The 27807-nt window shown below is 45.0% G+C and overlaps 1 protein-coding gene across 3 annotated transcripts; it reads left to right on the forward strand.

Moving 5' to 3' along the window:
* Positions 1–351: 351 nt before the first annotated feature.
* TRAFD1 (TRAF-type zinc finger domain containing 1) lies at positions 352–27807 on the forward strand. 3 transcript variants are annotated; one of them, XM_003832450.5, is made up of 12 exons: positions 352–506; positions 5387–5445; positions 9627–9762; positions 9902–9955; positions 15676–16081; positions 16953–17159; positions 19803–19879; positions 22275–22505; positions 23954–24074; positions 26005–26344; positions 26631–26703; positions 26938–27807. In XM_003832450.5, the coding sequence occupies exons 2-12, from the start codon at positions 5399–5401 to the stop codon at positions 26992–26994; spliced, it is 1749 nt and encodes a 582-aa protein (XP_003832498.1). In that variant the 5' UTR covers positions 352–506; positions 5387–5398; the 3' UTR covers positions 26995–27807. The 3 variants fall into 3 exon arrangements, with proteins under 3 accessions (XP_003832498.1, XP_014202802.1, XP_034790441.1); XM_014347316.3 differs by having other exon boundaries at positions 400–1037; XM_034934550.3 differs by having other exon boundaries at positions 438–740.

Below are 27807 nucleotides of genomic sequence, written 5' to 3' on the forward strand. Positions count from 1 at the left end.
AAAATATGGTCACAGATCTGCAGAAGTCTTGCACAAGGGCATTATCATAGCAATAAGAATGACTAATAAGTATTAATGGCCCATGAGAAAAGAACAAATACCATTAATTATCTCAATATATTAGGCATATTAGTAATGTTTGTGCAGAATTATTCATGCAAATATTATTAGCCTGTGTCGGGGACAGTTGTTAAACTCAGCAACAGGCTCACGGCTCAGCTTCGTGCCTCTGGTTCCAGATGTGCAGGGGCCAGGGCTTCCAGGGACACGCCCCCGTGGGCCTCCAGGGAGCCAATCGACGCGCAGAAGGCGGGGCCCTGGGAGCGACAACGGTGTTATCCAATGGGCCGACAGCTGGAGCCGCCCCTGGCCAATGGGCGCGCTCCTCCGCGATGGGCGGAAGTGGTGAGGCAGCTCTGAGGGCCGTTGTTCAGTGCGGGGTCTGACAGAGGAGGCTCCGTGTCTGCAGCTAGTGTGTCAACTCAGCGTTTCTCCTCTCGTCCCTGGTGAGGTGTAGCGGCGGCACGCGGCTGGAGATCCCCTGTGGCCTCCAGTTTAGGAAGGGTCCAGCATCCCAAGGGAGGGGTGTGTGGGCGAGGGGTCTCTGGGCCCGGGGTCGCGGCTGTGAGGAGAGGATGCCCGCGCGGCGGCATCTCAGGCACCTGGAGGAGGCCGCGCTTTCTCCTCAGGGAACCGGCGCCTTGGCAGCCCCCGGCGACGCCGCCCCCTTCGCGGCCTAGGTTGGTCTGGTGAGCCGGGAAGCGGGCGTCGTTCGCAGCGCCGCTGTGACCACCGCGTCCCGGGCGGAGCTGGGCTCAGTGCCGGCCTGGGCCTAGAGTCCGAGCCTCGAGCTGCCGGCGTGGGGGGTCGCGAGTGGCCTAATGCGGCCTCGAGGCCGAAGGACCCGAGTCCGAGCTCGCACTCCGACCCGCTGGTGCTGTGGAAAACTCAGGTGGCCTTCCGCTTTCGTAGCCTCTAAAGTGGGGACCAAGACTTTCACCTCTTAGGATTGTAGTCGGGATTAAAAGATTTTCCCGGTAAGCGTTTGGCAACTGCTATTATTTGAGAAGCCGCTTACTTCTTCACTCCCCATCACCGACCTTCCTGGGGAAGGGGGCGATTGGAAACTGCCTTGGGGTATCTGGACCCGGCAGGGGAAGCTCCGCCGCCTCGGGCAGAGGGACGGTCCCCTCTGCGGACTAGAGAGATCTAGCTGACCCCCAACAGGCTCCTTATAAGCTTGAAGACTTTTCTGTGCCTCAACTCTTCCGTGCATTCGCCCGTTTCCTTGACCCTTTGAAGTATTGTCAGTCCTCTGCCTGAAGAATCTGAGGCCCAGAGAGGTTAAATCTGGCAGAACCAGCCAGACCTTGACCCCCAGAGGGGGACCCTGCAGGCTACCCCCAGTCTCCTTGCATCTAGAAAAGCAAGCACCTGCTACATCTGAGCTCTGGCCTTAGAGTTGGCCAGAGTGGGCTGGAATAGAGCACACCTGAAATCAGTCGGACAGCCTTCCTTAGTTGCCATTTCATATCAGAGTGAATACCTTTTTTTTTTTTTGAGATGGAGTCACCTTCTGTTGTTCAGGTTGGAGTGCAGTGGCGAGATCTCAGCTCACTGCAGCCTCCGCCTCCTGGGTTTAAGTGATTCTCTTGCCTCAGCCTCCTGAGTAGCTGGGATACAAGCGCCCGTCACCACGCCCAACTAATTTTTGTATTTTTAGTAGAGACTTGGTTTTGCCATGTTGGCCAGGCTGGTTTCGAACCCCAGACCTCCAGTGATCTGCCCACCTCGCCCTCCCAAAGTGCTGGGATTACAGGCGTGAGCTGCTGCGCCCACCCCAGAATGGGTGTCTTGAATTATGTCATTCCCTAGTTTAAAGCCCTTCAGTGGTTTACCATTGAGCTTGGAATCGAATCCAATATTCTTTCTGTCTGATATGACAAGACCTTCTTGAGTCATTCCCCGTTTTTATTATGCTCTTCCAGATCTGCCTTTACTTTCTCTTTCATTGCTTTTAGGCCTTTTGCCCTTCCCACTGCCTGGATGGATTTCCCCGCATTCCCATCCTCTATCTTTGTCTTTTCGTGGTTGGCTCTTGTACTTCAGTTCTTAATTTAAATGTCGTCTCCCCAGAAAGTTCTTCCCTGACCACTCTTATCTACCTAAAGTAGATTTGCCTCTATTCCGCCCCCATTTATTTGTCAGTATACTTTTCCATCACAATACTCAAGTTATATGTATTTTTTTGCTTATTGTTTTTCTCTACCACTAAATCGCTTTATCAGAGACTATATTTCCTTATTTTGTAAAGTATTTTTAGTGCCAGGGCACAGTGGCACACAGTATGGTCTTCTTTTTCTTTGAGACAGGGTCTCACTCTGTCACCCAGGCTGGAGTGCAGTGGTGTGATCACAACTCACTGTAGCCTCGACCTCCTGGGCTCAAGCCTCCCAAGTAGCTGGGACTACCTCAGCCTCCCACCCCAGCCTCCCAAGTAGCTGAGATTACAGGCATGTGCCACCATACCCACCTAATTTTTTGCTTTTTTTTTTTGTTTTTTTTGAGAGGGAGTCTCGCTCTGTCGCCCAGGCTGGAGTGCAGTGGCGTGATCTCGGCTCACTGCAAGCTCTTTTTAGTAGAGACTGGGTTTCACCATGTTAGGCAGGATGGTCTCAATCTCCTGACCTTGTGATCCACCTGTCTCGGCCTCCCAAAGTGCTGGGATTACAGGCATGAGCCACCGCACCCGGCTGCTTATTTTTTATAAAGGCAGGGTCTTACTATGTTTCCTGGCTGGCCTTGAACTCCTGAGCTCAAGTGATCCACCCACCCCAGCCTTCCAGAGTGCTGGGATTACAGGTGTGAGACACTGCACCTGGCCCACAGTATTGTCCTTTTTTTTTTTTAATTTTTATTTTTTGAGACAGAGGCTCACTCTGTTGCCCAGGCTGGGGTGCAGTGGTGTGATCCTGGCTTACTGCAACCTCCACCTCCCGGGTTCAAGCAATTCTGCTTCAGCCTCCCTAGTAGCTGGGACTACAGGCACCCGGCTAATTTTTTTATTTTTAGTAGAGAGGTGTTTCGCCATGCTGGCCAGGCTGGTCTTGAACTCCTGACCTCAAGTGATCCGCCCACCTCAGCCTCCCAAAGTGCTGGGATTACAGGCATGAGCCACTGGACCCAGCCCCAAAGTATTGTCTTAATTAAGCATGTTGAACAAATGACTAAATACATGTTTTGAAAAGTGGCAACTCGCTTGATAATGCCAAAACCTTTAAAGAACCCTACTGGGGGCAGGATTTAAGACCATTTTTGTATCATGGAAAGGAATAATCTAAACTAAACAATGGTAGTAAAGTTGCCAGTGCTTTGCTTTCTGCATTGACATCTTGTTTAAAAAGCAGGAGAAACTTTATAGTGAAGAAATTTGGCAGACACCATATCAACTATGTGATCATGGTTTACATCAATAGTAAAATAAGACTGTTGACATCATGTACCTTCTGATATAAGGCACTGAGATGAGCACAACATGATTTCTATGGTGTTCTTGCCAAAAATATATAACCTGAATTTAATCATGAGAAAATATCAGACAAACCCAAATTGAAGGACATTATATAAAATAACTAGCTGGCTGGGCACGGTGACTCATGCCTGTAATCCCAGCACTTTGGGAGGCCGAGGCTGGCTGGTGGATCATATGAGGTCAGGAGTTTGAGACCACCCTGGTCAACATGGTGAAACCCCATCTCTACTGAAAATACAAAAATTAGCTGGGCATGGTGGCGCACACCTGTGGTCCCAGCTACTCAGGAGGCTGAGGTCGAGGTTGCAGTGAGCCGAGATCGCACCACTGCACTCCAGCCTAGACAGCAGAGTGAGACTCTGTTTAAAAAAAAAAAAAAAAAAAAAGCCAGTATGCTTAACAAGGTCATGAAAGAGAAGGAAAGACTGAAGAACTCTCCCAAATCAAAGGAGATTAACTACAAGTAATAGCCAAATGCAGTGTGTGATCCTAGATTGAATGCTGAACCAGAAAAAGGGTGGGATGGTGATTTTTTTTTTTTTTTTTTTTTTTTTTTTGAGACAGGATCTCACTCTGTCACCCAGGCTAGGGTGCAGTGGTACAATCACTGCTCACTGCAGCTTTGACCTCCTGGGCTTAAGTGATCTTCCCATCTCAGCCTTCTGAGTAGTTGGGACCACAGGTGTGTGCCACCACGTCTGGCTAATTTTTAAATTGTTTGTAGAGAAGGGTTTCACCATGTTGCCCAGGCTGATCTTAAACTCCTGGGTTCAAGCGATCCTCTTCAGCTCAGCCTCCCAAAGTTCTGGGAGTACAGGCATGAGCCCCTGTGCCTGACTTGTTGGTGAAATTTGAATAAATTCTATAGATTAGTTACTAGTATTGTATTAGTGTTAATTTCCTCTATTTGATAATTTTACTATTGTTATGATGCTTTTAGGGTAATTGGATGAAGTCTGTAAGGGATGTTATTTTATTTTATTTTTATTTATTTATTTATTTTTGAGACGGAGTCTTACTCTGTCGCCAGGGTGGAGTGCAGTGGCACGATCTTGGCTCACTGCAACTTCTGACTCCCTGGTTGAAGCGATTCTCCTGCCTCAGCCTCGCGAGTAGCTGGGATTACAGGCATGTGCCACCACACCCAGCTAATTTTTGTATTTTTAGTAGAGATGGGGGTTTCACCATGTTGGCTAGGATGGTCTCGATCTCCTGACCTTGTGATCTGCCTGCCTCGGCCTCCCTAAGTCCTGGGATTACAGGTGTGAGCCACCACGCCTGGCCAGGATGTTGTTATTATTATTATTTTTGAGACAGGGTCTCACTCTGTCACCCAGGCTGGAGTGCAGTGGCATGATCATGGCTCTCTGCAGCCTTAAACTCCTAGGCTCAAGCATTCCTCTTGCACATTCCTCCTGCCTCGGCCTCTCGAGTAGCTGGGACTACAGGCACACATCACCATGCCTGGGTAATTTTTTTTTTTTGTATTTTTTGTAGACATGACGTTTCCCCATGTTGTGGCCAGGTTGGTCTTAAACTCCTGGGCTCAAGTGATCCGCCTGCCTCGGCCTCCCAAAGTACTGAGATTACAGGCATGAGCCACTGTACCCAGCCTAGTAAAAGTATTTTATTTTATTATTTTTATTTTTTAAAACTCCCTTATCCAATAAAATTATTTTAAATTGAAAATTTTAAAATAAGAAAATCCCAAGGGACTGGATATTGAATAAAATGCTTTAACATGCAGGTTTGGGTGACAGTTTCTGTATACTAGTTTTTTATTTTGTTTTTTTGCATGTCATCTTTAAAGCAGAAATGAAAGAGAAAGTTCATGTCTTCCTTTGTGGTTTTCAGGAAGAGCTAAAGATGGCTGAATTTCTAGATGACCAGGAAACTCGACTGTGTGACAACTGGTAAGACATTAAATCTAAGAAATGTTAGTGGAATGAGGACAGTCAAGCTTAATCACTATCATTTCCTGCTTTAAAAACTGTTAGTGAAGACTGGCACAGTCTTGAGTTAAGCTTTCTATTTTGGTGTTTATAACCCACATGAATTACAAGAAAGAGCATCTCTTTCCTGATGAAATGAAACCGGTCGTAAAGTTAATAATCAGCTGGTTCCTGTTGGGGTTTTCCTAAGAACTTATCTTGGTATCTTGGTGCTATACAAGTGCTGTTACTGTAAGCTGACAAAAAAAGCAAAGCAGAACTGTCTGCTATGTTTATTACTTTATTTTCCTTCACTGGGTACTTCTTTCACAATATGCTATGTTTACCTTAGCAAACTGTGGTAGAAAGAGATGTGGAATAAGGAAAATAGTTTGACTCATTGGTGGAATATTTGAGCCAAATAACATTTTTGTCATCATCATTGTCTTTTTCTTTCTTCTCAGCCTAACTTTGGCAGAATTAGAATATAATTAGAGCAACAGCTGGTTACAATATTCTTTACCTGCTTGGAATTAAGATTTCATCTCATTGTAGGTGTCTTGCCATATTGTAGAGTATTTCTGCTATGCCACTATCACTTTCTACCATTTCATAAACTATTTTAGTTTTGTTTGGGTTTTATATGTATAGCTACTGAAACAGAGTAATCAGTGAAACAAATAATCAAAAGAAAACATGATTTTGTAAGAAAACAGACACATTGGTTTTTAGCATTAGTTAAGATACACCTATTTTATCAGTCCACTCCAATTAGGAGGAATCTCAAGCCTAGGACAAAATATAAATAACTATGCTAAGAGAGTTAAAGGGTGAGTTAATGGAAAGCTAGTGAAAAACAATGCTATTCAAAGCCAAAGAAATTAAAGAAAAAAGCAGATTAGCATAGAAGGCTGACTAAACCTGTAAATAATTAATTTCTGGCTGTTTGTGTTTAGTGTTTGGAAAGTTCTTGGGAATTTTTCTGGAAGCTTTGGTTTGCCTTTCAGCTATTTCTATCTAAATGAAATTTCACCTCTAATTTGCTAGCCCTTCCTTGAGACTTTTAGCAGTTTTATCTGGATACGGAATTGTGTGCTCATTTATCTCACTTAAAACATCTTCATTTTATCCGAAGGTAGGAAGTAAGCATATTAGTATTTCGTCTGGTTGGAATGTTTGGTAGGAATATGTTGGCAGTTAAATTTTAAAAGAAAAAAACCCAGCAGGCAACTGTTTTATATAATTGTTGCAAATATCTTTTTTATTTCAGCATTTCCTAAGAGGTGAATATGTGCAATAGTAAATGCTTTGTGGTCTTACTTGACAGCTGCTTTTGATTCTTGTTGCTTCATATTATGATGGTGTGGTCCTTAATATTTTTTGTTTTAATTCTAAAGTTTTAGGGGCCTTGTGTATGTAGTATGTCAACAAGTTATCCTGAACAGCCTTGTAAAGTAAATGCTAGACATTTAGTGTCTCCATATTTACCATTAAAATAAAAATTATTGTCAATATTATGAAAAAGGAACCCAGGTTTTCTACACCCTAAGCAGTAATTACTGGCTTTAATTTTCATGGCATTTGTACATACATGATTTACAATCACAATATAACATTTCTTCTTTCACTTTGTTGGTATACTATATGTAACTTAGCTATTCCTTTCTTGCTTAGGTATTTTTAATGACTTTCATTTTTTACCATTCTATGATACTGTAATGAAAATATTCATACATAATCCCAAGAGTAGGATTATTGTGTTACAGAGTATATAATTTTATGGTCCTAGAAATGAATTTTCAGACTGTTTTTAGGCAGTTTATGTACCTAAACTGGTACCAGTTTAATACCAGTAATGTATTAAAGTATTCATTTCACAACATCTTTAAAAAGTTGGGATGTATTATTTTAACTAAATTAATTCAAAATGAGTAGTTTCCTTAGAAAGCTAAAAATTTGAGAGAAATATGGGAAGTTAAATCTGTCAGTAATTTTCCTCTTTATCCATTTGAGTTTTCTTCCCATCTCTCACAGTTGATTGTTCTGTCACCTTCCAGTGCTGCTTTGAGAGCTGCCTTGGGGTCCCTAGCTTGATAATTCCACCACTGGATGAAAATGAATTTGCACTTCCTTGGTGTCTTGGTCTTTCAGTTTGGAAGAATGACTATAGCTGGAGGCACATCATTTATCCTACTTCAAAATGTTTCTTAGACAATGTCTGAATATTAAAGGTTATTAAAAGAGAAATAAGCTATTTATAATTTAGTATGGGAGAGAGTTCTTCTAGTATTCAGCTTCAGAGGCAAAATATGGTATTAAATAATGTGTTTTATGACTATCTGTATTGATCCTGTTCAGTATTTTATTTTTCTGAATTATTGTTATACGTACCTTCTTTAATGTAGTTTTTAGCTGGTGAAATTGGAATTTTACAATGGTCCTATCCAAATAAGTAAAAGTAAGGCCTTTGAATAGAATGTACCTTTAGTTCGAGTACATGTATAATCTTTTCATGTTTAAATGGTCTTACTCTTTCATGTAACATTATCACTTTACCTCCTTAATTTGTATAGCTTAGATATGATCTTTGAACCACTAAACTAAGTGAGAAAGGCAAAAATGAAGTGGAGAGACCAGACTGGTGGAGGAAAGGGTTCAGGATTTCATTTTTGTACAGCTTTACAGTGAAGTTTCTACCAACCCAGCCAGAAAGCATGTTCCTGTAGTCAGGAAGCATCCAGCCTGCTTTGAAAGGCATGTGAGGCATACAGGAGACAATTTCCCCTTCCCCTTTGACTATCCGAAAGCTGGAGTCTTCTCTTTTTGGTTTGACTTTTCATGGAATAAAATCCAATGAAATTAAACTACTTAAAAGTGAGGGAAAATCAGTGGTAGGGTGTTTTTTCACTTGTTTTTGTTGTTGTTTTGGTTTGTTTTCTGTTTTAAAATAATCCTGGAGCGTATCACTCTGCTTTGGGACATGGATGGTTTTGGAATAGCCTAGCTCCACTCTTTTTGGCATCTGACTTCATGTTGTGATCAGCTCTGACTTTGAGAAAGTAAGGCTGAGCTTTTAGATGTAGTAGTGCATAGCACCGGTAACTCAGAATGTTGCACAGAAGAGCCTTCAGGATTTAGTTTTTTTTTTTTTTGATACGGAATCTTGCTGTCCCCGAGGCTGGAGTGCAATGGCATGATCTCAGCTTTCTGCAACCTCCGCCTCCCGGGTTCAAGTGATTCTCCTGCCTCAGCCTCCCGAGTAATTGGGATTACAGGTACCCGCCACCACACCTGGTTAATTTTTTATATTTTTGGTAGAAGCGGGGTTTCACCATGTTGGCTAGGCTGGTCTTGAACTCCTAACTTCAAGTGATCTGTTTGCCTCAGCCTCCCAATGTGCTGGCATTACTGCACCTGGAAAGGATTTAATTTTTTTTTTTTTTTTTTTTTGAGACAGAGTTTTGCTCTTGTTGCCCAGGCTGGAGTGCAATGGCACGATCTAGGCTCACTGCATCTTCCGCCTCCCGGGTTCAAGCAATTCTCCTGCCTCAGCCTCCTGAGTAGCTGAGATTACAGGCATGTGCCGCCACACCTGGCTAATTTTGTATTTTTAGTAGAGACGAGGTTTCACCATGTTGGCCAGGCTGATCTCGAACTCCTGACCTCAGGTGATCTGCCCGCCTCAGCCTCTCAAAGTGCTGGGATTACAGGCGTGAGCCACGGCGCCCGGCCAGTTTTTTTTTTTTTTTTTTTTTATAGCAACCTCTGCCTCCTGGGTTCAAGCGATTCTCCTGCCTCAGCCTCCCGAGTAGCTGGGATTACAGGTGCCCGCCATCATGCCTGGCTAATTTTTATATTTTTAGTACAGATGGGGTTTCACCATGTTGGCCAGGTTGGTCTCGAACGCCTGACCTCAGGTGATCCGCCTGCCTCGGCTTCCCAAAGTGCTGAGATTACAGGCATGAGCCACTGTGCCCGGCCAGGATTTAGTTCTTGAAAAGCAGGAATGGTAATAGTCATGAGTTTGTAGGGTAGGTATTCACTAAAGATAAATAATGGAGACTAAAGATTGGACAGGACAGATTTCCATGTGATGCCACTGTGCAAGAAAAGGCATAGATTAGTCAGTAATGCTTGCCTTTTTCTTTGGTCTATTTCCGTAGCAAAAAAGAAATTCCTGTGTTTAACTTTACCATCCATGAGATCCACTGTCAAAGGAACATTGGTATGTGTCCTACCTGTAAGGAACCATTTCCCAAATCTGACATGGAGACTCACATGGCTGCAGAACACTGTCAGGTGAGCCACCAAGTACTCAAATGTTTATACATGTGTTATACTTGCTGTTGTTCGTAAATGTATTCTGTTTGCTATTGTGCAATAGCAAATGAGCATATTGTCCCAAAGCTAATTTATTGATTCTCACTTCTTACTCTAGGTGACCTGCAAATGTAACAAGAAGTTGGAGAAGAGGCTGTTAAAGAAGCATGAGGTTAGTCCATAGAGTGAGTTACCGTGGGCCCAGTCCTGCTGAGATTACAGACCCACATGCAGAGCAGGAAGCCAGTCTGGTTGAGTGTTAGTTCTCCACGAGCTCACATGCATACTGTTTCTCAAAGCCTGTTTGAGGCCTTGACTATGTAACTGCTGCCAGATTCGGCTACCTGGCTGTTGGAACTCCCTTGTGTATGTTGAGACTCGCGAAGTATCTCCCTTTGGAACTGAGTCTATTATTTCTGCTGGGGTTTGGTTATTGGCAGCCTCACTGAATATGAAGCCAGCCCTAGAGTTGCCAGTATGGGATAACCTCTTTAGCACACAGCCTGCCTTACAAGCTGTCATTTCATTTAAAATTCTTTTTTGTTTGTTTGTTTTTTGAGACGGAATCTTGTTCTGTTGCCCAGGCTGGAGTGCAGTGGTGTGATCTCGGCTTACTGCAACCTCTGCCTCCCAGGTTCAAGCAATTCTCCTGCCTCGGCCTCCTGAGTAGCTGGGATTACAGGCGCCCACCACCACTCCCAGCTAATTATTAGTAGAGATGGGATTTCACCATGTTGGCCTGACCTTGTGATCTGCCTGTCTTCAGCCTCCCAAAGTGCTGGGATTACAGGTGTGAACCACATCTGGCTTCATTTTAAAATCTTGAACACCTGGATAACATGCTATTTAACCTAAGAAATTCCTCAGCATTTGGTGAGAGAGAATAGAGTATCATTTGCTCGCTAGTTGAGATAAAACTGGCCGAAGGTTTTTGTTTTTGTTTTTTTAATACAGAGAGGGTCGGCTGGGCATGGTGGCTCATGCCTGTAATCCCAGCACTTTGAGAGGCAGAGGTGCGCAGATCACTTGAGGTCAGAGTTTGAGACCAGCCTGGCCAACATGGTGAAACCCTGTCTCTGTTAAAAATACAACAATTAGCTGGGCGTGGAGGTGTGTGCTACTTGGGAGGCTGAGGCACGAGAATCGCTTGAATCTGGAAGGCAGAGGTTGCAGTGAGCCGAGGTCGCGCCACTGCACTCCAGCCTGGACGACAGGGTGAGACTACATCTCAAAAAAAAAAACCCAAAAAATAGAGACAGGTGTTGTCTCTATTGCTGTGTTGCACAGGTTGGTCTTGAACTCCTGGGCTCAAGTGGTCCTCCTGCCTCAGCCTCCCAAAGTGCTAGGATTACAGGCATGAGCCACTGTACTCAGCCCAAAGTTTTTTTTTTTTTTTGAGATGGAGTCTTGTTCCCGTCTTGCAGGCTGGAGTGCGGTGGTGCAATCTTGGCTCACTGCAACCTCCACCTCCCAGGTTCAAGCGATTCTCCTTCCTCAGCCTCCTGAGTAGCTGGGATTATAGGCGTGCTCTACCATGCCTGGCTAATTTTTTTTGTATTTTTAGTAGAGACAGGATTTTGCCATGTTGGCCAGGGTGATCTGGAACTCCTGACCTCAGGTGATCCACCCGCCTTGGCCCCTCAAGGTGCTAGGATTAAAGGCGTGAGCCACCATGCCCGGTCATTTTTCTTTTTTTTAATTAAAAACCTTTTTTAAGAGACACAGTCTCACTCTGTCACCCAGGCTAGCATGCAATGGCATGATCATAACTCACTGCAGCCTCGAATTCTCGGGCTCAAATGATCTACCTGCATAGGTGGTACTACAGGTATAGGCCTCTATGCCTGACTAATTTTATTTATTTTTGTTTTTCATAGAGTTGGGGTCTTGTTATGTTGCCCAGGCTAGTCTCGAACTCTTGGCCTCAAGTGATCCTCCCTTCTTGGCTTTCCCAAATGTCGAGATTACAGGCGTGAGCTATGGCACCTGGCCAAAACTGGCCAACGTTGAATGAGTATGTTAATTCACCAATTTAAAAATCCAGCCGGGCGCGATGGCTGATGCCTGTAATCCCAGCACTTTGGGAGGCTGAGGCGGGTGGATCACAGGGTCAGGAGTTCGAGACCAGCCTGGCCAATATGGTGAAACCCCGTCTCTACTAAAAATACAAAAATTAGCTGGGCATGGATATGCACATCTGAAATCCCAGCTACTCGGAAGGCTGAGGCAGGAGAATTGCTTGAACCTGGGAGGTGGAGGTTGCAGTGAGCCGAGATCGTGCCATTGCACTCCAGCCTGGGTGACAGGGTGAGACTCCATCTAAAACAAACAAAAAAAAACTGGCTCACCTTGTTTTGAAGTGTTGACATAAACAGTCAAAAGCACCACTCTATCTTTTATAATGCAAGTGAAATCAGTGCTGTGCCCCTTCAAGAAGCCACGTGACAGTTTGTTCAGTTGAGCACAAGTTCCTTGCAGGAACAGTTGCTGGCAGAAGGGCTGTGTCTACAGCCCATGTGGAACCAAGGACAGTTTTCCCATTCAGTAGGGAGCATCCCTCAGCCTTGATCTTCATTTCTTGGCCGGGCGCAGTGGCTCACGCCTGTAATCCCAGCACTTTGGGAGGCTGAGGCGGGCGGATCACGAGGTCAGAAGATTTGAGACCATCCTGGCTAATACGGTGAAACCCCGTCTCTACTAAAAATACATAAAATTAGCTGGGCGTGGTGGCGGGCGCCTATAGTCCCAGCTACTTGGGAGGCTGAGGCAGGAGAATGGCGTGAACCCGGGAGGCGGAGCTTGCAGTAAGCCGAGGTTGCGCTACTGCACTTCAGTCAGGGCGACGGAGCGAGACTCCGTCTAAAAAAATAAATAAATAAAAATCCAAACAGCTGTTTATATGGTAGTTATAGAAGAGTGGATATACATATGTAAAAATTCACCAAGGTATATACTTAAAGATTTGTGCATTTCATTCTGTGTGCCTCAAACTGTAACAACTTGATTTTATTAATTTATAATTAAATTACCCTTAAAGGTAATTCACAGCGGGCTACAGTGACTCATGCCTGTATCCTAGGACTTTGGGAGGCCAAGGCGAGAGGATTGCTTAAACCAAGGAGTTCAAGACCAGTCTAGGCAATATCGTGAGACCCCTATCTCTACAAAAAACTAAAAAATTAGCTGGGAATGGTGGTCCGTTCCTGTAGTCCCAGTTGCTCGAGGGGCGGAGGTACGATATTGTTTGAGCCTGGAGGTTGAGGCTGCAGTGAGCCCTGTTTGTGCCACTGCATTCCAGCCTAGGCGACAAAGTAAGACCCTGTTTCAAAAAAATAAAAATAAAAATAAAAAGGTAGGCCAGGCGCAGTGACTCAGCCTGTAATCCCAGCACTTTCGGAGGCGGAGGAGGGTGGGTCACTTGAGGTCAGAAGTTCAAGACCAGCCTGGTCAACATGGTGAAACCCCATCTCTACTAAAAATACAGAAATTAGCCAGGCATGGTGCCGCATGCCTGTAATTCCAGCTACTCGGGAGGCTGAGGCAGGATAATTGCTTGAACCTGTGAGGCAGAGGTTGCAGTGAGCCAAGATCACGCCACTGCACTCCAGCCTGGGCAACAGAGTGAGACTGTCTCAAAAAAAAACAAAAACAAAAACAAAAAATGCTGGGCGTGGTGGCTCACGCCTGTAATCCCAGCACTTCGGGAGGCTGAGGCAGGCAGATCACATGAGGTCAAGAGTTCAAGACCAGACTGGCCAAAGTGGTGAAACCCCATCTCTACTAAAAATACAAAAATTAGCCAGGTGTGGTGGTAGGCTTCTGTAATCCCAGCTACTTGGGAGGCTGAGGCAGGAGAATTGCTTGAACCCAGGAGGCAGAGGTTGCACTGAGTCGAAATCATGCCATTGTACTCCAGCCTGGGCAACAGAAGCGAACTCCGTCTCAAAAAAAAAAAAAAAAATTAAACTAAAGTTCTATTCTAAATGCTACTCCAACATTTTCAGCACTGTTTGTATATACATGAACTACCTCTTGCAGGAAACACAATAAATTGATAAAAAGGCCTTAGGTAGCTGAGGAACAGGGGAGAAGAGACATGATTTTTACATATATCCTTTTTGGGCTTTAAAATTGTATACCAGCTGTGCACAGTGGCTCACGCCTGTAATCCCAGCACTTTGGAAGGCCAAGGTAGGAGGACTGCTTGAGCCTAGGAGTTTTGAGATCAACCTGGTCAACATAAGGAGACCCTTGTCTCTACAAAATAAAAAATAAAACAAAAAACCTAGCTAGGCATGATGGCGTATACCTGTGGTCCCAGCTACTTGGGAGGCTGGGGTGGGAGGATCGCTTGAACCCAGGAGGTCAAGGCTGCAGTAAGCCATGATCGTACCACTACACTCCAGCCTGGGTGACACTGAGATCCTGTCTCAAAAAAAAGAAAAGAAAAATTAAAATTAAAAAATAAAATTTGATACCATGTAGATATAATGCCAATTCAGAAAGTTTTTTTTCAAAAGCTTTTTTTTTTGTTTTCCACTCTGTCACCTAGGCTGGAGTGCAGTGGTGTGATCCCAGCTCACTGCAACCTCCGCCTCCCGGGTTCAAGCAATTCTCCTGCCTCAGCCTCCCGAGTAGCTGGGAGTACAGGTGAATGCCACCACACCCTGCTAATTTTTGTATTTTTGGTAGAGTGGGGTTTCACCATGTTGGTCAGGCTGGTCTTGAACTCCTAACTTCAGGTGATCTGCCTGCCTTGGCCTCCCAAAGTGCTGGGATTACAGGCGTGGGCCACTGCCCGGGTCCCAAAGTTCTTTTATTAGATAAATAACATGGATTTGCTAGGAGTAGTGGCTCATACCATTTGAGGCTGGGAGTTTGAGACCAACTTGGCTAACGTGGTGAAACCCCTTCGGTGCTAAAAATACAAAAAAATTAGCTGGGTGTGGTGGCACGCACCTGTGGTCCCAAGCAACTCAGGAAGCTGAGGCACAAGAATTGCTTGAACCCGAGAGGTGAAGGTTGTAGTGAGCCGAGATTGCACCATGCACTCCATGCACACCACTCTGTCGCTGGGCGACAGCAAGACTTTCTCAAAAAATAATAATAATAAATGAAAAAGCCTGTGCTAAATACAAATATGAAGGTTAGAGAAACCTGTGTCTTTCTAAAGTGCAGTTTCTTTTCCTCATTATTAGGTACTTAAGACTGAATTGGAGGCCGGGCGCGGTGGCTCAAGCCTGTAATCCCAGCACTTTGGGAGGCCGAGGCGGGCGGATCACGAGGTCAGAAGTTCAAGACCAGCCTGGCCAACATAGTGAAACCCCGTCTCTACTAAAAATACAAAAAATTAAGCGGGTGTGGTGGTGTGTTCCTGAAATCCCAGCTACTCAGGAGGCTGAGGCAGGAGAATCGTGTGAACCTGGGAGGCAGAGGTTGCAATGAGCCGAGATTGCGCCATTGCACTCCAGCCTGGGCGACAGTGCGAGACACTGTCTCAAAAAAAAAAAAAAAAAGACTGAATTGGAATAGTTGGTAGGGGACAGGGACATTGGAGCTTTGACAAACATCTGACTTGCTATGATTCTTGTTATTTGCTCCTGGGCTTCTCTGGCTGGTTTTAGATTACTAAGTAATGTGTGCACAAAACAATATGACAGGGTGGCTGAGTAGTGGGCTCCCTCTAATATTTTATTTTCCTTTATAGAACATTGTGGCAGGAACAAAAGGGGAAGCTGTGACTCTTAAATAATTAAATACATTAAAAAAGGGTAGGAGAATCAAGGGTTGGAAGAGAAGATTGCAGTAGATACTCTTGGCTTTCCTTGCCCTATACTAAAACACACCTCTCCTAGATATGCATATTAACTGCCTCATTCCTCTGTTTTGTAGGAGACTGAGTGCCCTTTGCGGCTTGCTGTCTGCCAGCACTGTGATTTAGAACTTTCCATTCTCAAACTGAAGGAACATGAAGATTATTGTGGTGCCCGGACGGAACTATGTGGCAACTGTGGTCGCAATGTCCTTGTGAAAGATCTGAAGACTCACCCTGAAGTTTGTGGGAGAGAGGGGGAGGAAAAGAGAAATGAGGTTGCCATACCTCCTAATGCATATGATGAATCTTGGGGTCAGGATGGAATCTGGATTGCATCCCAACTCCTCAGACAAATTGAGGCTCTGGACCCACCCATGAGGCTGCCGCGAAGGCCCCTGAGAGCCTTTGAATCAGATGTTTTCCACAATAGAACTACCAACCAAAGGAACATTACGGCCCAGGTTTCAATTCAGAATAATCTGTGTGAGTTGTGCTTGGGATTAGGGAACTAGAATGGTATCAAAATCCCAAGGCAAATGGGAACAGGGCTTTGGGGCCACATAGATCTTGATTATAGAAACCTGACTGTAGCTGAGTAACACTGGGAAGAATACCTCACTTTCCTATAAAATGGAAATAACCTCCATTGGATTATAGTTAGGGTTCATAATGGTGAGTATGATGACAGTGTTGTAAATAGCCAACACTTATACAGATTGAGTATCCCTTATCCAAAATACTTGGGGCCAGAAGTGGTTTGGCTTTTGAAGTATTTGCATTATATATACTGGATGAGCATCTCAAATCTGAGAATCTGAAATCCAAAATGTTCCAGTGAGCATTTTCTTTGAGAGCCATATTGATGCCCAAAAAGTTTCAAATTTTGGATTTTTGGATTGGTATGCTCAACCTGTATCTTATTTCCCTTAGGCATTTGCAAAGTGCTTTATATGTATTAACTCATTTAATTCTCTCATTATTTGAAGGTAGGTAAATTTGAAGGTAGAACTGAGATTTGAATTCAGATAATCTGACCTCGTGCTTTAAACCATTCTACTGTAATTCAGAAAATAAGTATAAAATGTTTAGCACAGTGCCTGTCTCATAATTATGGCTCAGTAATATTGCTTAATAATACAGTTAGAATAATAATGGAGCCTTTTCACATGGCAGACTTTAATGTTCAAAGCTAGGAGACCCAGAGGGTGAAGAGAGCTAGTTGAACATGGTCATTTTTTTCCTACCCGGATGCCTGTAAACCTTGACTATTTGCTAGGCATGGACTTGAGTTGAGGGTGGTAACATTTCTAATGTATCCTGAATGTTGGTTGGTTTTTTTTTTTTTTTTTTTCAGTTGAAGAACAAGAGAGGCAGGAAAGGAATAGAGGCCAACAGCCCCCCAAAGAGGGTGGTGAAGAGAGTGCAAACTTGGACTTCATGTTGGCCCTAAGTCTGCAAAATGAAGGCCAAGCCTCCAGTGTGGCAGAGCAGGACTTCTGGAGGGCCGTATGTGAGGCCGACCAGTCTCATGGCGGTCCCAGGTCTCTGAGTGACATAAAGGGTAGGCTTGCTTATTCTGCACTAGCCTCTTTCTCTACAGTTTTTGTAAGTCTTAGGTTATACAATTCTTATACAATTGAAAGATTTTAATGAAATAGAATTTGCCTTACTCTTTTTTGTTTCTTTTTTCTTTTCTTTTTTGGGACAGTCTCGCCCTGTCACCCAGGCTGGAGTGCAATGTAATGATCTCAGCTCACTGCAACCTCTGCCTTCTGGGTTCAAGTGATTCTCATGCCTCTGCCTCCCAAGTAGCTGGGATTACAGGTGAATGCTTGAACCCAGGAGACAGAGGTTGCAGTCAGCTAAGATTGTGCCACTGCACTCCAGCCTGGTGACAGAGTGACACCTTGTCTCAAAAAAAAAGGCTCTAAAGGACATTATTGTACAAGTAGAGAACTTACATTAAAGTTGCTGAGAGTGACATCCATATTGTTTACATAGGAGAAAGCAGTGCCCTTGTTCTTCAAAGGCACATGATGAAGTACTTAGGAATAAAATGTTATGTGTTCAAACTTATTCTCAAATAGTTCGGGGGAAAAATACATAAAAGTAATGTGAGGAAATATTAAGCTTTGTGAATATAGATGAGGAGTATATGGGCATTTGCTGTACTATTCTGAACTTTTTTTTTTTTTTTTTTTTTGGAGATGGAGTTTTGCTCTTGTTGCCCAGGTTGGAGTGCAATGGCACGATCTCGGCTCACTGCAACCTCTGCCTCCTGGGCTCAAGTGATTCTCCTGCCTCAACCTCCTGTAAGCTGGGATTACAGGCATGTGCCATCACGCCTGGCTAATTTTTTTTTTTTTTGAGACAGAGTCTTCCTCTGTCGCCCAGGCTGGAGTGCAGTGGCACGATCTCGGCTCACTGCAAGCTCCGCCTCCCGGGTTCACGCCATTCACCTACCTCAGTCTCCCGAGTAGCTGGGACTATAGGCGCCCACCACTACACCCGGCCAATTTTTTGTATTTTTAGTAAAGACGGGGTTTCACTGTATTAGCCAGGATTGTCTCGATCTCCTGACCTCGTGATCCGCCCGCCTCGGCCTCCCAAAGTGCTGGGATTACAGGCATTAGCCACTGCGCCCAGCATAGTTCCCTCTTTAACATGTCTTTAAACATGTTAAATATACTTATTTTTCTTTTGTGTCCAAAAATAGCAAAAACTGTTTCTTTGCTATGTTGTTTCTGCGTCTCCTGTTCATGGAGGCTTGCTACGTGTGTGTGTGAACACCAAGTTTTCTAGCATGTTCCTCTGAGAATTTATAAATGCTTCTGGCAGGCACATAGAGATACTACCATTAGGGGTAACTTTAAGCTTTTGGCCTGGACTTTTTTTTTTTTTTTCTTGAGACAGAGTCTCCCTCTGTTGCCCAGGCTGGAGTGCCATGGCGCGATCTTGGCTCATTGCAACCTCCGCCTCTGGGGTTCAAGTGATTTCTCCTGCCTCAGCCTCCAGGGTAGCTGGGATTACAGGCTTGTACCACCATGCCCACCTAATTTTTGTATTTTTAGTAGAGACAGGGTTTTACCATGTCGCTCAGGTTGGTCTGGAACTCCTGACCTCAGGTAATCCACCCACCTTGGCCTCCCAAAGTGCTGGGATTATAGGCATGAGACACCATGCCCGGCTGGCTTGGACTTTTAAAAAGCATAAACATAGCTGAGCATCATGTCTCATTCCTGTAATCCCAACACTTTGGGAGGCTGAGACGGGAGGTTCATTTGAGCCAAGGAGTTCAAGACCATCCTGGGCAACAGAGTCAGACTTCATTTCTACACAATATAAACAAAAACTAGCTAGGCATGGTGGCACACACCTGTAGTCTCAGCTACTGGGTAGGCTGAGGTGGGAGGATCTCTTGAGCCTGGGAGATCAAGGCTGCAGTGAACCAAGATTGCACAACTGCACTCCAATCTAGGCAACAGAAAAAAAATCACAAATGCGAATTTATGTAAAAATAGAAACATAAAAAACAGAAGCACAGACTGTGACCCCAAACCTATGTAAGGGGCCAAGCTCTAGTTACTCTACTTGGTAGAGACTTTTCTTTTACCCAGAACTAAAATCTAGATGGGTAGAAGGGTAAATTTCCCTACATCCCGCCATTGTTCACCCTCCCATTTGTTTAGCAGTTTTCCTGAGGATGTTGTGTCTGGGAATCTTGGGTTTAAAATGTATCGATTTGTTCACTTCAGTTACTTTTAGGCAGCATTTTTTGGTACTGGGAGGAGTATTTAGGATATTGTTTGCCAGTTTATCCGTAAAATAAGGATAATGTAGGATCTACTTCGTAAGTTTTTTCTGAGGATTGAAATAGTGTGTGGAAAACACTTAAGATTATTGCCTATGGTTATTACACATTTAAATCGCTTCCTTAGAGTAGTGAGTAGCAGGTAAACTACTGCTATACTGCTACTCAGGAAATTGGGGTCAAGTACATTTCTTGTTTTGTCATGGAAGTTTTGGCCTAGAGTTTATCTCTTGGATGGGTTCCCTCTGAGAATATACAGCCCCACAAATTGCTATCTATAAGAAACATTAAAGAAAGCCAAACTTCTATATAAGACCCCATAAAGAGGATAAAAAGTTAAATTCAAGTTTGTTTTTGTTCATCCTGAGTCTCATTGTGTGGCCTAATACCTAGGTGCAGCTGACGAGATCATGTTGCCTTGTGAATTTTGTGAGGAGCTCTACCCAGAGGAACTGCTGATTGACCATCAGGTGTGTTATGAATTACTTGAGGACTTTTAGTAGGATTGTATGCAGGCCATAATTGGTGTTACAGGCCACATGAGGCCTTGAACAAATCATTTTAATACAATGCCCATGGTAGGAATAGCAAGTGTTCTTTTCCATGATGTGAGTGGCATACAGATATGAAAACTTAGCCTTGTTCCTTCTTAGAAAAAGTGACGGCATCCTTTGTAGGGACATGGATGAAATTGGAAATCATCATTCTCAGTAAACTATCGCAAGGACAAAAAACCAAACACTGCATGTTCTCACTCATAGATGGCAACTGAACAATGAGAACACATGGACACAGGAAGGGAACATCACACTCTGGGGACTGTTGTGGGGTTGGAGGAGCGGGGAGGGATAGCATTAGGAGATATACCTAATGCTAAATGACAAGTTAATGGGTGCAGCACACCAGCATGGCACATGTATACATATGTAACTAACTTGCACATTGTGCACATGTACCCTAAAACTTAAAGTATAATAACAATAAAAAGAAGAAGAAGAAGAAGAAAAAAACGATAGTGAAATAACAGCAAAAAAAAAAAAAAAGTGATGGCAGTGATGTATGCCTGTAGTCCCAGCTACTCAGGAGGCTGAGGTGGGAGGATTGCTTGAGCCCATGAGTTTAAGGCCAGCCTGGGCAACATAGTGAGACTCCAGCTCTACCAAAAAAAAAGGGGGGGGCAGGGAATGATGCTCATTTCAGCAGACCTGGAAATCTCATGCTAGCAGCCCTTTCACATGGTAGTGACTGGTGCACATATATCTCCACTACCCGTTTTGTGATCTGGTCTCATCTCATGCCACATTTTGATTTATTGGAGCTGTATTGAAGTCCTTGCATTTTTCTAGAAAGGTCAAGGGTGTTTTCTGCACATTACTTTATCTACCTGAAAGGTGTCTGGCCTTCTGCCCCTGTCTCCTTAACACATCCAACAACACAGACCCCTTACTTGTAGAGTTGGTTCAGATGTGACTTTATGGAAGCCATCCTGATAGGTACTATGAAGGCTAGGTCAGGAACCACACCTGTGTGCTTCTAAAAGTCTGTGCCCACCTCTCTTATAGTTTGTCACTTTATGATGTGGTCTTCTGATCTCCTGTTGGTCTGCACCACTAGGCTGAGTTCCCTGAGGGCAGGTTCTGGGTTTTCCCAGTTTCGGAATCTCTAAATACTTGGTATCTGAAAAGGTGTCAGTTATTTGAATGATTGACTATTCTTGAGCCATTTAGGAATGATGAGCAAATAGCTTTATGTGTTTGAGGATTACCTGATGGAGGGAACTTCTGTTTTTTTTGTTTTTTTTTTTTTTGAGATGGAGTCTCACTCTGTCGCCTAGGCTGGAGCGCAGTGACGCGATCGGGGCTCACTGCAACCTCTGCCTCCGGGGTTCCGGCTGTTCTCCTGCCTTAGCCTCCAGGGTAGCTGGGACTACAGGCACACACCACCATGCCTGGCTAATTTTGTATTTTTCGTAGAGACAGGGTTTCACCATGTTGGCTAGGCTGGTCTCAAACTCCTAACCTCGTGACCTGCCCACTTCAGCCTCCCAAAGTGCTGAGATTACAGGCGTGAGCCACCACGTCTGGCCTGGAGGGAACTTCTTGTTCCCTCAATACTCTGATTTGGTTTGGCCTAGTCTGGCATTTCCACAACTACCAAATAGTGCCTGTGCTCTGGATGGTGGAACATACTTTCCCCCATAAATGAAATAATATATTATTTGAATACATGTAGTTTTTGTTTTGGGAGTACCATAGAAAATCCATTAACAAAGATAATAAAGAATATTTGTGCCTCTCTTTTACTGTATGGGTGTGGTGGGAAGAACCTTGAATCTTTTCAAATTAATTTAAAAAGAATGAACACACTTAAAAAAAAACATAAAAATATTTAAAAGTAAAATGAGTGTTCTATGTGTATTCCTCTTTTTTGTTCCTCTTTCCAATATTAAGCATTTAAAAAAAATTTTTTTTTTTTTTTTTTGAGACGGAGTCTCGCTCTGTGACCCAGGCTGGAGTGCAGTGGTGCGATCTCGGCTCACTGCAACCTCTGCCTCTCAGGTTCAAGCAATTCTCTGCCTCAGCCTCCCAGGTAGCTGGGATTATAGCCAAGTGCCACCACGCCCGGCTAATTTTTGTATTTTTAGTAGAGATGGGGTTTCACTGTCTTGGCCAGGCTGGTCTTGAACTGCTGACCTCGTGATCCACCTGCCTCGGCCTCCCAAAGTGCTGGGATTACAGGCGTGAGCCACCGCGCCCGGCCAAGCATTGTTAAAATTATATGACTTATTCTAGAAAATATTTTAGGAATGTAGTTTTTTTCTTAACCTCTGATTCTTGTTTTTAACCTATATTTTTTGAATGACAGACAAGCTGTAACCCTTCACGTGCCTTACCTTCACTCAATACTGGCAGCTCTTCCCCCAGAGGGGTGGAGGAACCTGATGTCATCTTCCAGAACTTCTTGCAACAGGCTGCAAGTAACCAGTTAGACTCTTTGATGGGCCTGAGCAATTCACACCCTGTGGAGGAGAGCATCATTATCCCATGTGAATTCTGTGGGGTACAGCTGGAAGAGGAGGTGCTGTTCCATCACCAGGTAAGGGTCCCTGGAGTCCCTGTCCATGTGGCTCTGTGCGTGAACCTGAGGCTTCCAGAGCTGAGAACACTTCCTTAGCCTTTAAGTTGCATTCCATCCTGACAAGGAATGCACACACTTGGCTTCTGGCCATGTCATCTTTGTGAGCTGTCTGTGGTAACCAATACCGCAGGCTTTCAGACCTTCCCTCCCTTCGGGCAACTGAAGCCATCTTGTTACTAGCTGAGGACCAAAGAGCCAGGACTCTATTTGAGCAGGTGTGGAAGGAAGCCTTGTCAGAGAGTTTAGATGACAGTCTCCCTGCTTTTCACCAGGTGGGTTCTTCCCATTGTGGTGGCATTTGAGACTTGCATTCTAGGAGACCTGAGGGTCTACTTCTGGTTTTGTCCTGTGGATGACCCTCACTGGGGCCATCTGTAAGTGAGGGAGTTGGACTAGACAATATGAAGTCATTTTTCAGCATTTACAGTATAGGATTCCAATCTATTAGTGGAAAATATGTTTTCTGCCCAATTGTATATGTTACAGGGAGTGAGAGTCAACACTGCAGCTACCATTTCTGTAGTTGATGCCATGTAGCTGTTACTAGAACATTGTACATTTCATTTCTGTAATAAAGACTCCTGCTTTTCAGAGGCCAGGCATGGTGGCTTATGCCTGTGATCCCAGCACTTTGGGAGGCTGAGGCGGTCAGATCACTTGAGGTCAAAAGTTTGAGACTAGCCTGGCCAACATGGTGAAACCCCATCTCTACTAAAGATACAAAAATTAGCTGGATGTGGTGGCGGGCACCTGTAATCCCAGCTACTCGGGAGGCTGAGGCATGAGAATCACTTGAATCTGGGAGGCGGAGGTTGCAGTGAGCCGAGATCACACCACTGCACTCCAGCCTGGGTGACAGAGCGAGACTCTGTCTCAAAAAAAAAGAGAAAGAAAATAAAAAAAAGACTTTTGCTTTGGGATCAAACAGTAGATAAGTGACTGCTTACCCTCTAGGGCAGACTGAAATAAGCAACCACACAAATAAATACTCTGGTGAGAGTATAGAAATGCTTTTCAGCTGCTCTGAAGGTAGTGAGTTATCTCAGTTGATTGTTCACAGTCAGTTACAGATCGAACTCCTTGTTCTACTCTTTTCCCCGTTCTCACTATTGGACTTGAATAGTCTTAAAAAACAGAAAAAAAAAGAAAGAAATGTTTTTCTGGGCTCCAAGATCAGCCCTTCCTGCATCCCTGCACAAATCAGAAAGTGTTTCTGTCAGTGCCTCATGTGCCGATGGGATTGAATGCAACCATTCCAGATGTGTGGTTTCTGAAAGTTCCCAGAACTTTCAGAGGTTGTCAAAGTCCCCCTCCAGATGAGGAATACACTGCTGTTCCTCCCATCGCATGCTCTTTTCTGGGAATGACTCAATTCAGAGGTACTAATTCTGGTTTTTCTTGTTTAGGACCAGTGTGACCAACGCCCAGCCACTGCAACCAACAGTGTGACAGAGGGGATTCCTAGAGTGGATTCCCAGCCTCAAGAGACCTCACCAGAGCTGCCCAGGAGGCGTGTCAGACACCAGGGTATTTATTAGCCAGGACTCAGCCAAGGCCGCAGGTCTACTGCTGGCTCTGGCCTGTTTACCACTTCTCATCCACTGCTCTAATGTGGGGATTACCTGCATCTCAAATTTCCAAACACACTAGGGTCTCATAGGGGACTCCTCTGCAGGTAGTTGTGGTCCCACATTAGACTGAGCTCTCTCAAGTGTGTGATTTTTAGGGTAATGGCTTTGCGGACATCCATGAGATACACGTAGTAGTAAGTGCTTGTAATAAGTTTCTGGTTTCCTGTCTGTGCACTTAGTGGATTATTTGTAGATAATTTGCAGACCTTATGGTAGCTACCCTGGGCCCCCATTTCAAGTTGAAATACACTTAGGGTACTCAAACCTATTATTATTATTTAATTTTTTTGTAGAGACAGAGTCTTGCTCTGTCACCCAGGCTGGAGTGCAGTGGCACAATCATAGCTTACCGCAGCCTCAAACTCCTGGGCTCAAGTGATCCTCTCTCCTCAGCCTCCCAAGTAGCTGGGACTACAGGCACACTCTACTACACCCAACTAATTTTTTTGTTTTTGTAGAGATAGGGTCTTGCTATGTTGCCCAGGGTGATTTCGAACTCTTGGCCTCAAGTAGTCCTCCTGCCTTGGACTCCCAAAGCATTGGGGTTACATGCGTAGGCCACTGTGACTGACCTCAAACTTATGTATTTTATTTATTTTTTTTAGACAGGGTCTCTTTGTCATCCAGGCTGGAGTGCAGTGGCGTGATCACTGCAGTCTCAACCTCTTGAACTCAAGTGATTCTCCCACTCTTAGCCTCCTGAGTAGCTGGGACTATGGGTAGGCTAGGTGCCCACCAACACACCCAGCTAATTTTTAATTTTTTTTTGTAGAGTTGGGGTTTCGCCACATTGTCCAGGCTGATCTTGAACTCCTGGGCTCAAGTGTTCCTCCCAGCTCGGCCTCCCAAAGTGTTGGGATTACAGGTGTGAGCCATCACACCCAGCCTCAAACTTATTATTATTACTTAAGACCATTATGTTTAGGCAAGTAAACTGTTTTTGAAACCTCACCACTACAAAGCCAATTAGAAATTATTTTTCGGCTGGGCATGGTGACTCACGCCTGTAATCCCAGCACTTTGGGAGGCTGAGGTGGGCGGATCACAAGGTTGGGAGTTCAAGACCAGCCTGGCTGACATCATGAAACCCCGTCTCTACTAAAAATACAAAAATTAGCTGGGCGTGGTGGCGGGCGCCAGTAGTCCCAGCTACTTGGGAGGCTGAGGCAGGAGAATCACTTGAATCCAGGAGGCAGAGGCTGCAGTGATCCAAAATCATGCCATTGCACTCCAGTCTGGGCGACAGAGCAAGACTCCATCTCAAAAAAAAAATTATTTTTCAAGGTTTGCTTGCACACTATTGTTGAATAGTTAGGAGGCTGTCTTTGAGGACTCAGATAATATGTGCAGAATTGATAAAATATCCCCATCTCTGCCCTGGAGATGTGGGTTCCAGCAGCCTTTTGGGGTGAGCAGTTGTCTTTTTTTTTTTTTGAGACACAGTCTTGCTCTGTCTTGTCCAGGCTGGAGTGCAGTGGCATGATCTTGGCTCACTGCAGCCTTCACCTCCTGGGTTTAAGTGATTCTCCTGGTCTCAGCCTCCTGAGTAGCTGAGACTATAGCTGTGTGCCACCTCACCTGGCTAATTTTGTATTTTTTTTTTAGTAGAGATGGAATTTTACCATGTTGGCCAGGCTGGTCTCTAACTCTTGACCTCAGGTGATCCCCCTACCTCGGCCTCCCAAAGTGCTGGGTTTACAGGCATGAGCCACCACGCCTGGCTGAGCAGTTGTCTTCTATCTGGAATCTTTTTGTTCCTGCCCTAAACCTGGCACTATAGCCAGAGCAGGCTTTTTCCTAAAGCTGTTACCATTTTCTCTTCTCAGGAGACCTGTCTTCTGGTTACCTGGATGATATTAAGCAGGAAACAGCTAATGGGCCCACCTCCTGTCTGCCTCCCAGCCGACCCATTAACAATATGACAGCTACCTATAACCAGCTATCGAGATCAACATCAGGCCCCAGACCTGGGTGCCAGCCCAGCCCTCCTCGTGTGCTGAAGCTCAGCAACTCAGACAGCCAGGACATCCAGGGGCGGAATCGAAACAGCCAGAATGGGGCCATAGCCCCTGGGCACGTTTCAGTGATTCGCCCTCCTCAAAATCTCTACCCAGAAAACATTGTGCCCTCTTTCTCCCCTGGGCCTGCAGGGAGATACGGAGCTAGGTAAGAATCAGTAGCCCAGGAATGGAGCTTGGGAGTAGCTGAAGCAAACATGGGCAAAGGCCTGGTTACCCTTGCCAGGCCTGGGGTAAGACTGAGGTCCTTGCATGGTAAGGGGAGGAGTATGGATTTTCCCTGTATTGTCACCTGACTCCAAAAAAATTATTTTGTGGCCCATGGGTTTTTTGGGGTTTGTCTGCTAGCATAGGGCTGCTTCCTGTTCCCTCTGAGTTTGTTGACCTTTGCTCAGGGACACTTCAGGAGCTAGTTTCTAATTGTTTTCTTTCAGTGGTAGGAGTGAAGGTGGCAGGAATTCCCGGGTCACCCCTGCAGCTGCCAACTACCGCAGCAGAACTGCAAAGGTAAGGTGGGCTCCAGCCCATGATGCTCAGGGGGGACTCAGACATGGTGGGGCTTGTGTGGCTCCTGAAGTTGTAGAAGTTGTTGGGACCAGGCTGGTTGTGGTTCAAAGATTGTTCCTTTGGCTTTTGAGAAGGAGGTTTCTAAGGAAGCGGGACGTTTTCGGGGATCCAGGGGAGGAGTAATGCTTTTTCACTTTTTATGTAAAGCTTCGTTTGTGTTGTGTTGTTCACCAGGCAAAGCCTTCCAAGCAACAGGGAGCTGGGGATGCAGAAGAGGAAGAGGAGGAGTAATGGTGTCTCCAGAGACTTTACATCGGTTCCTGTCTTCTGTGCACAGCAGCACTTGCCGCTGTGCAGGCCCACCTCTTTGGCTCTTTGGGTGGGAGAGTTTTTCCAGATTTTAGATTTTTCTAGGTTATGGCCATTTTGTATCTTTTGAGGTTGTGCTGTGGGGGTTTGGGTTTGAGGGAAGGGAGCAGGGTGGCGGTTGAGGAACGCTTCAGCCTTAGCTGCTACCTTTCAGCAGCAGTGAAATACAAGCTGCAGCCTCGGCTGCCAGGGCTCCCTTTTGACTTACTGTCGCCACTGCCCCTTGGTGCTGTGTGGTCCCGGTGGAAGGAGGGGAAGATTTTGGAAACCTGGTAGCCACCGGTAAAGTGATTCTCTGCCCTGTTGGGGCCTAAATTTGGGGGCTTTTGGGCAACCTCTCCGTGTACTGCGTCTGTCCACACTCGATTGGGCCCCAGGTGTGTATGAGGCGCTCTGGTAAGGTGCTCAGGCCAGTTGCAATGTCTGTCAGTAACGAGGCTTTTGATGTGTTGAGCTGGAGGTGAGTGGACTGGGGGCTGTGTTTTAAGCTGCTTCCTTGGCATTTGGCATCACTGCCTTCTGTTCCCGGGGGAGCATGGATCTTTTGTCCTCACTGCTTTCTAATGGGGAGGGCTGAGGGCTCCCTGTCCCCACAGCAGGTATGTTGGGTTCTGCCCCAGCCCCACACTTGCTCTGAAAACCAAGTGTCAGAGCCCCTTCCCCTTGTTTTTATTTTACTGTTATAATAATTATTAACTTCCTTGTAATAGAAATAAAGTTTGTACTTGGAGTTCA

Source organism: Pan paniscus, chromosome 10 (genome assembly GCF_029289425.2).
Source record: "Pan paniscus chromosome 10, NHGRI_mPanPan1-v2.0_pri, whole genome shotgun sequence".
Lineage (NCBI taxonomy): Eukaryota > Metazoa > Chordata > Mammalia > Primates > Hominidae > Pan > Pan paniscus.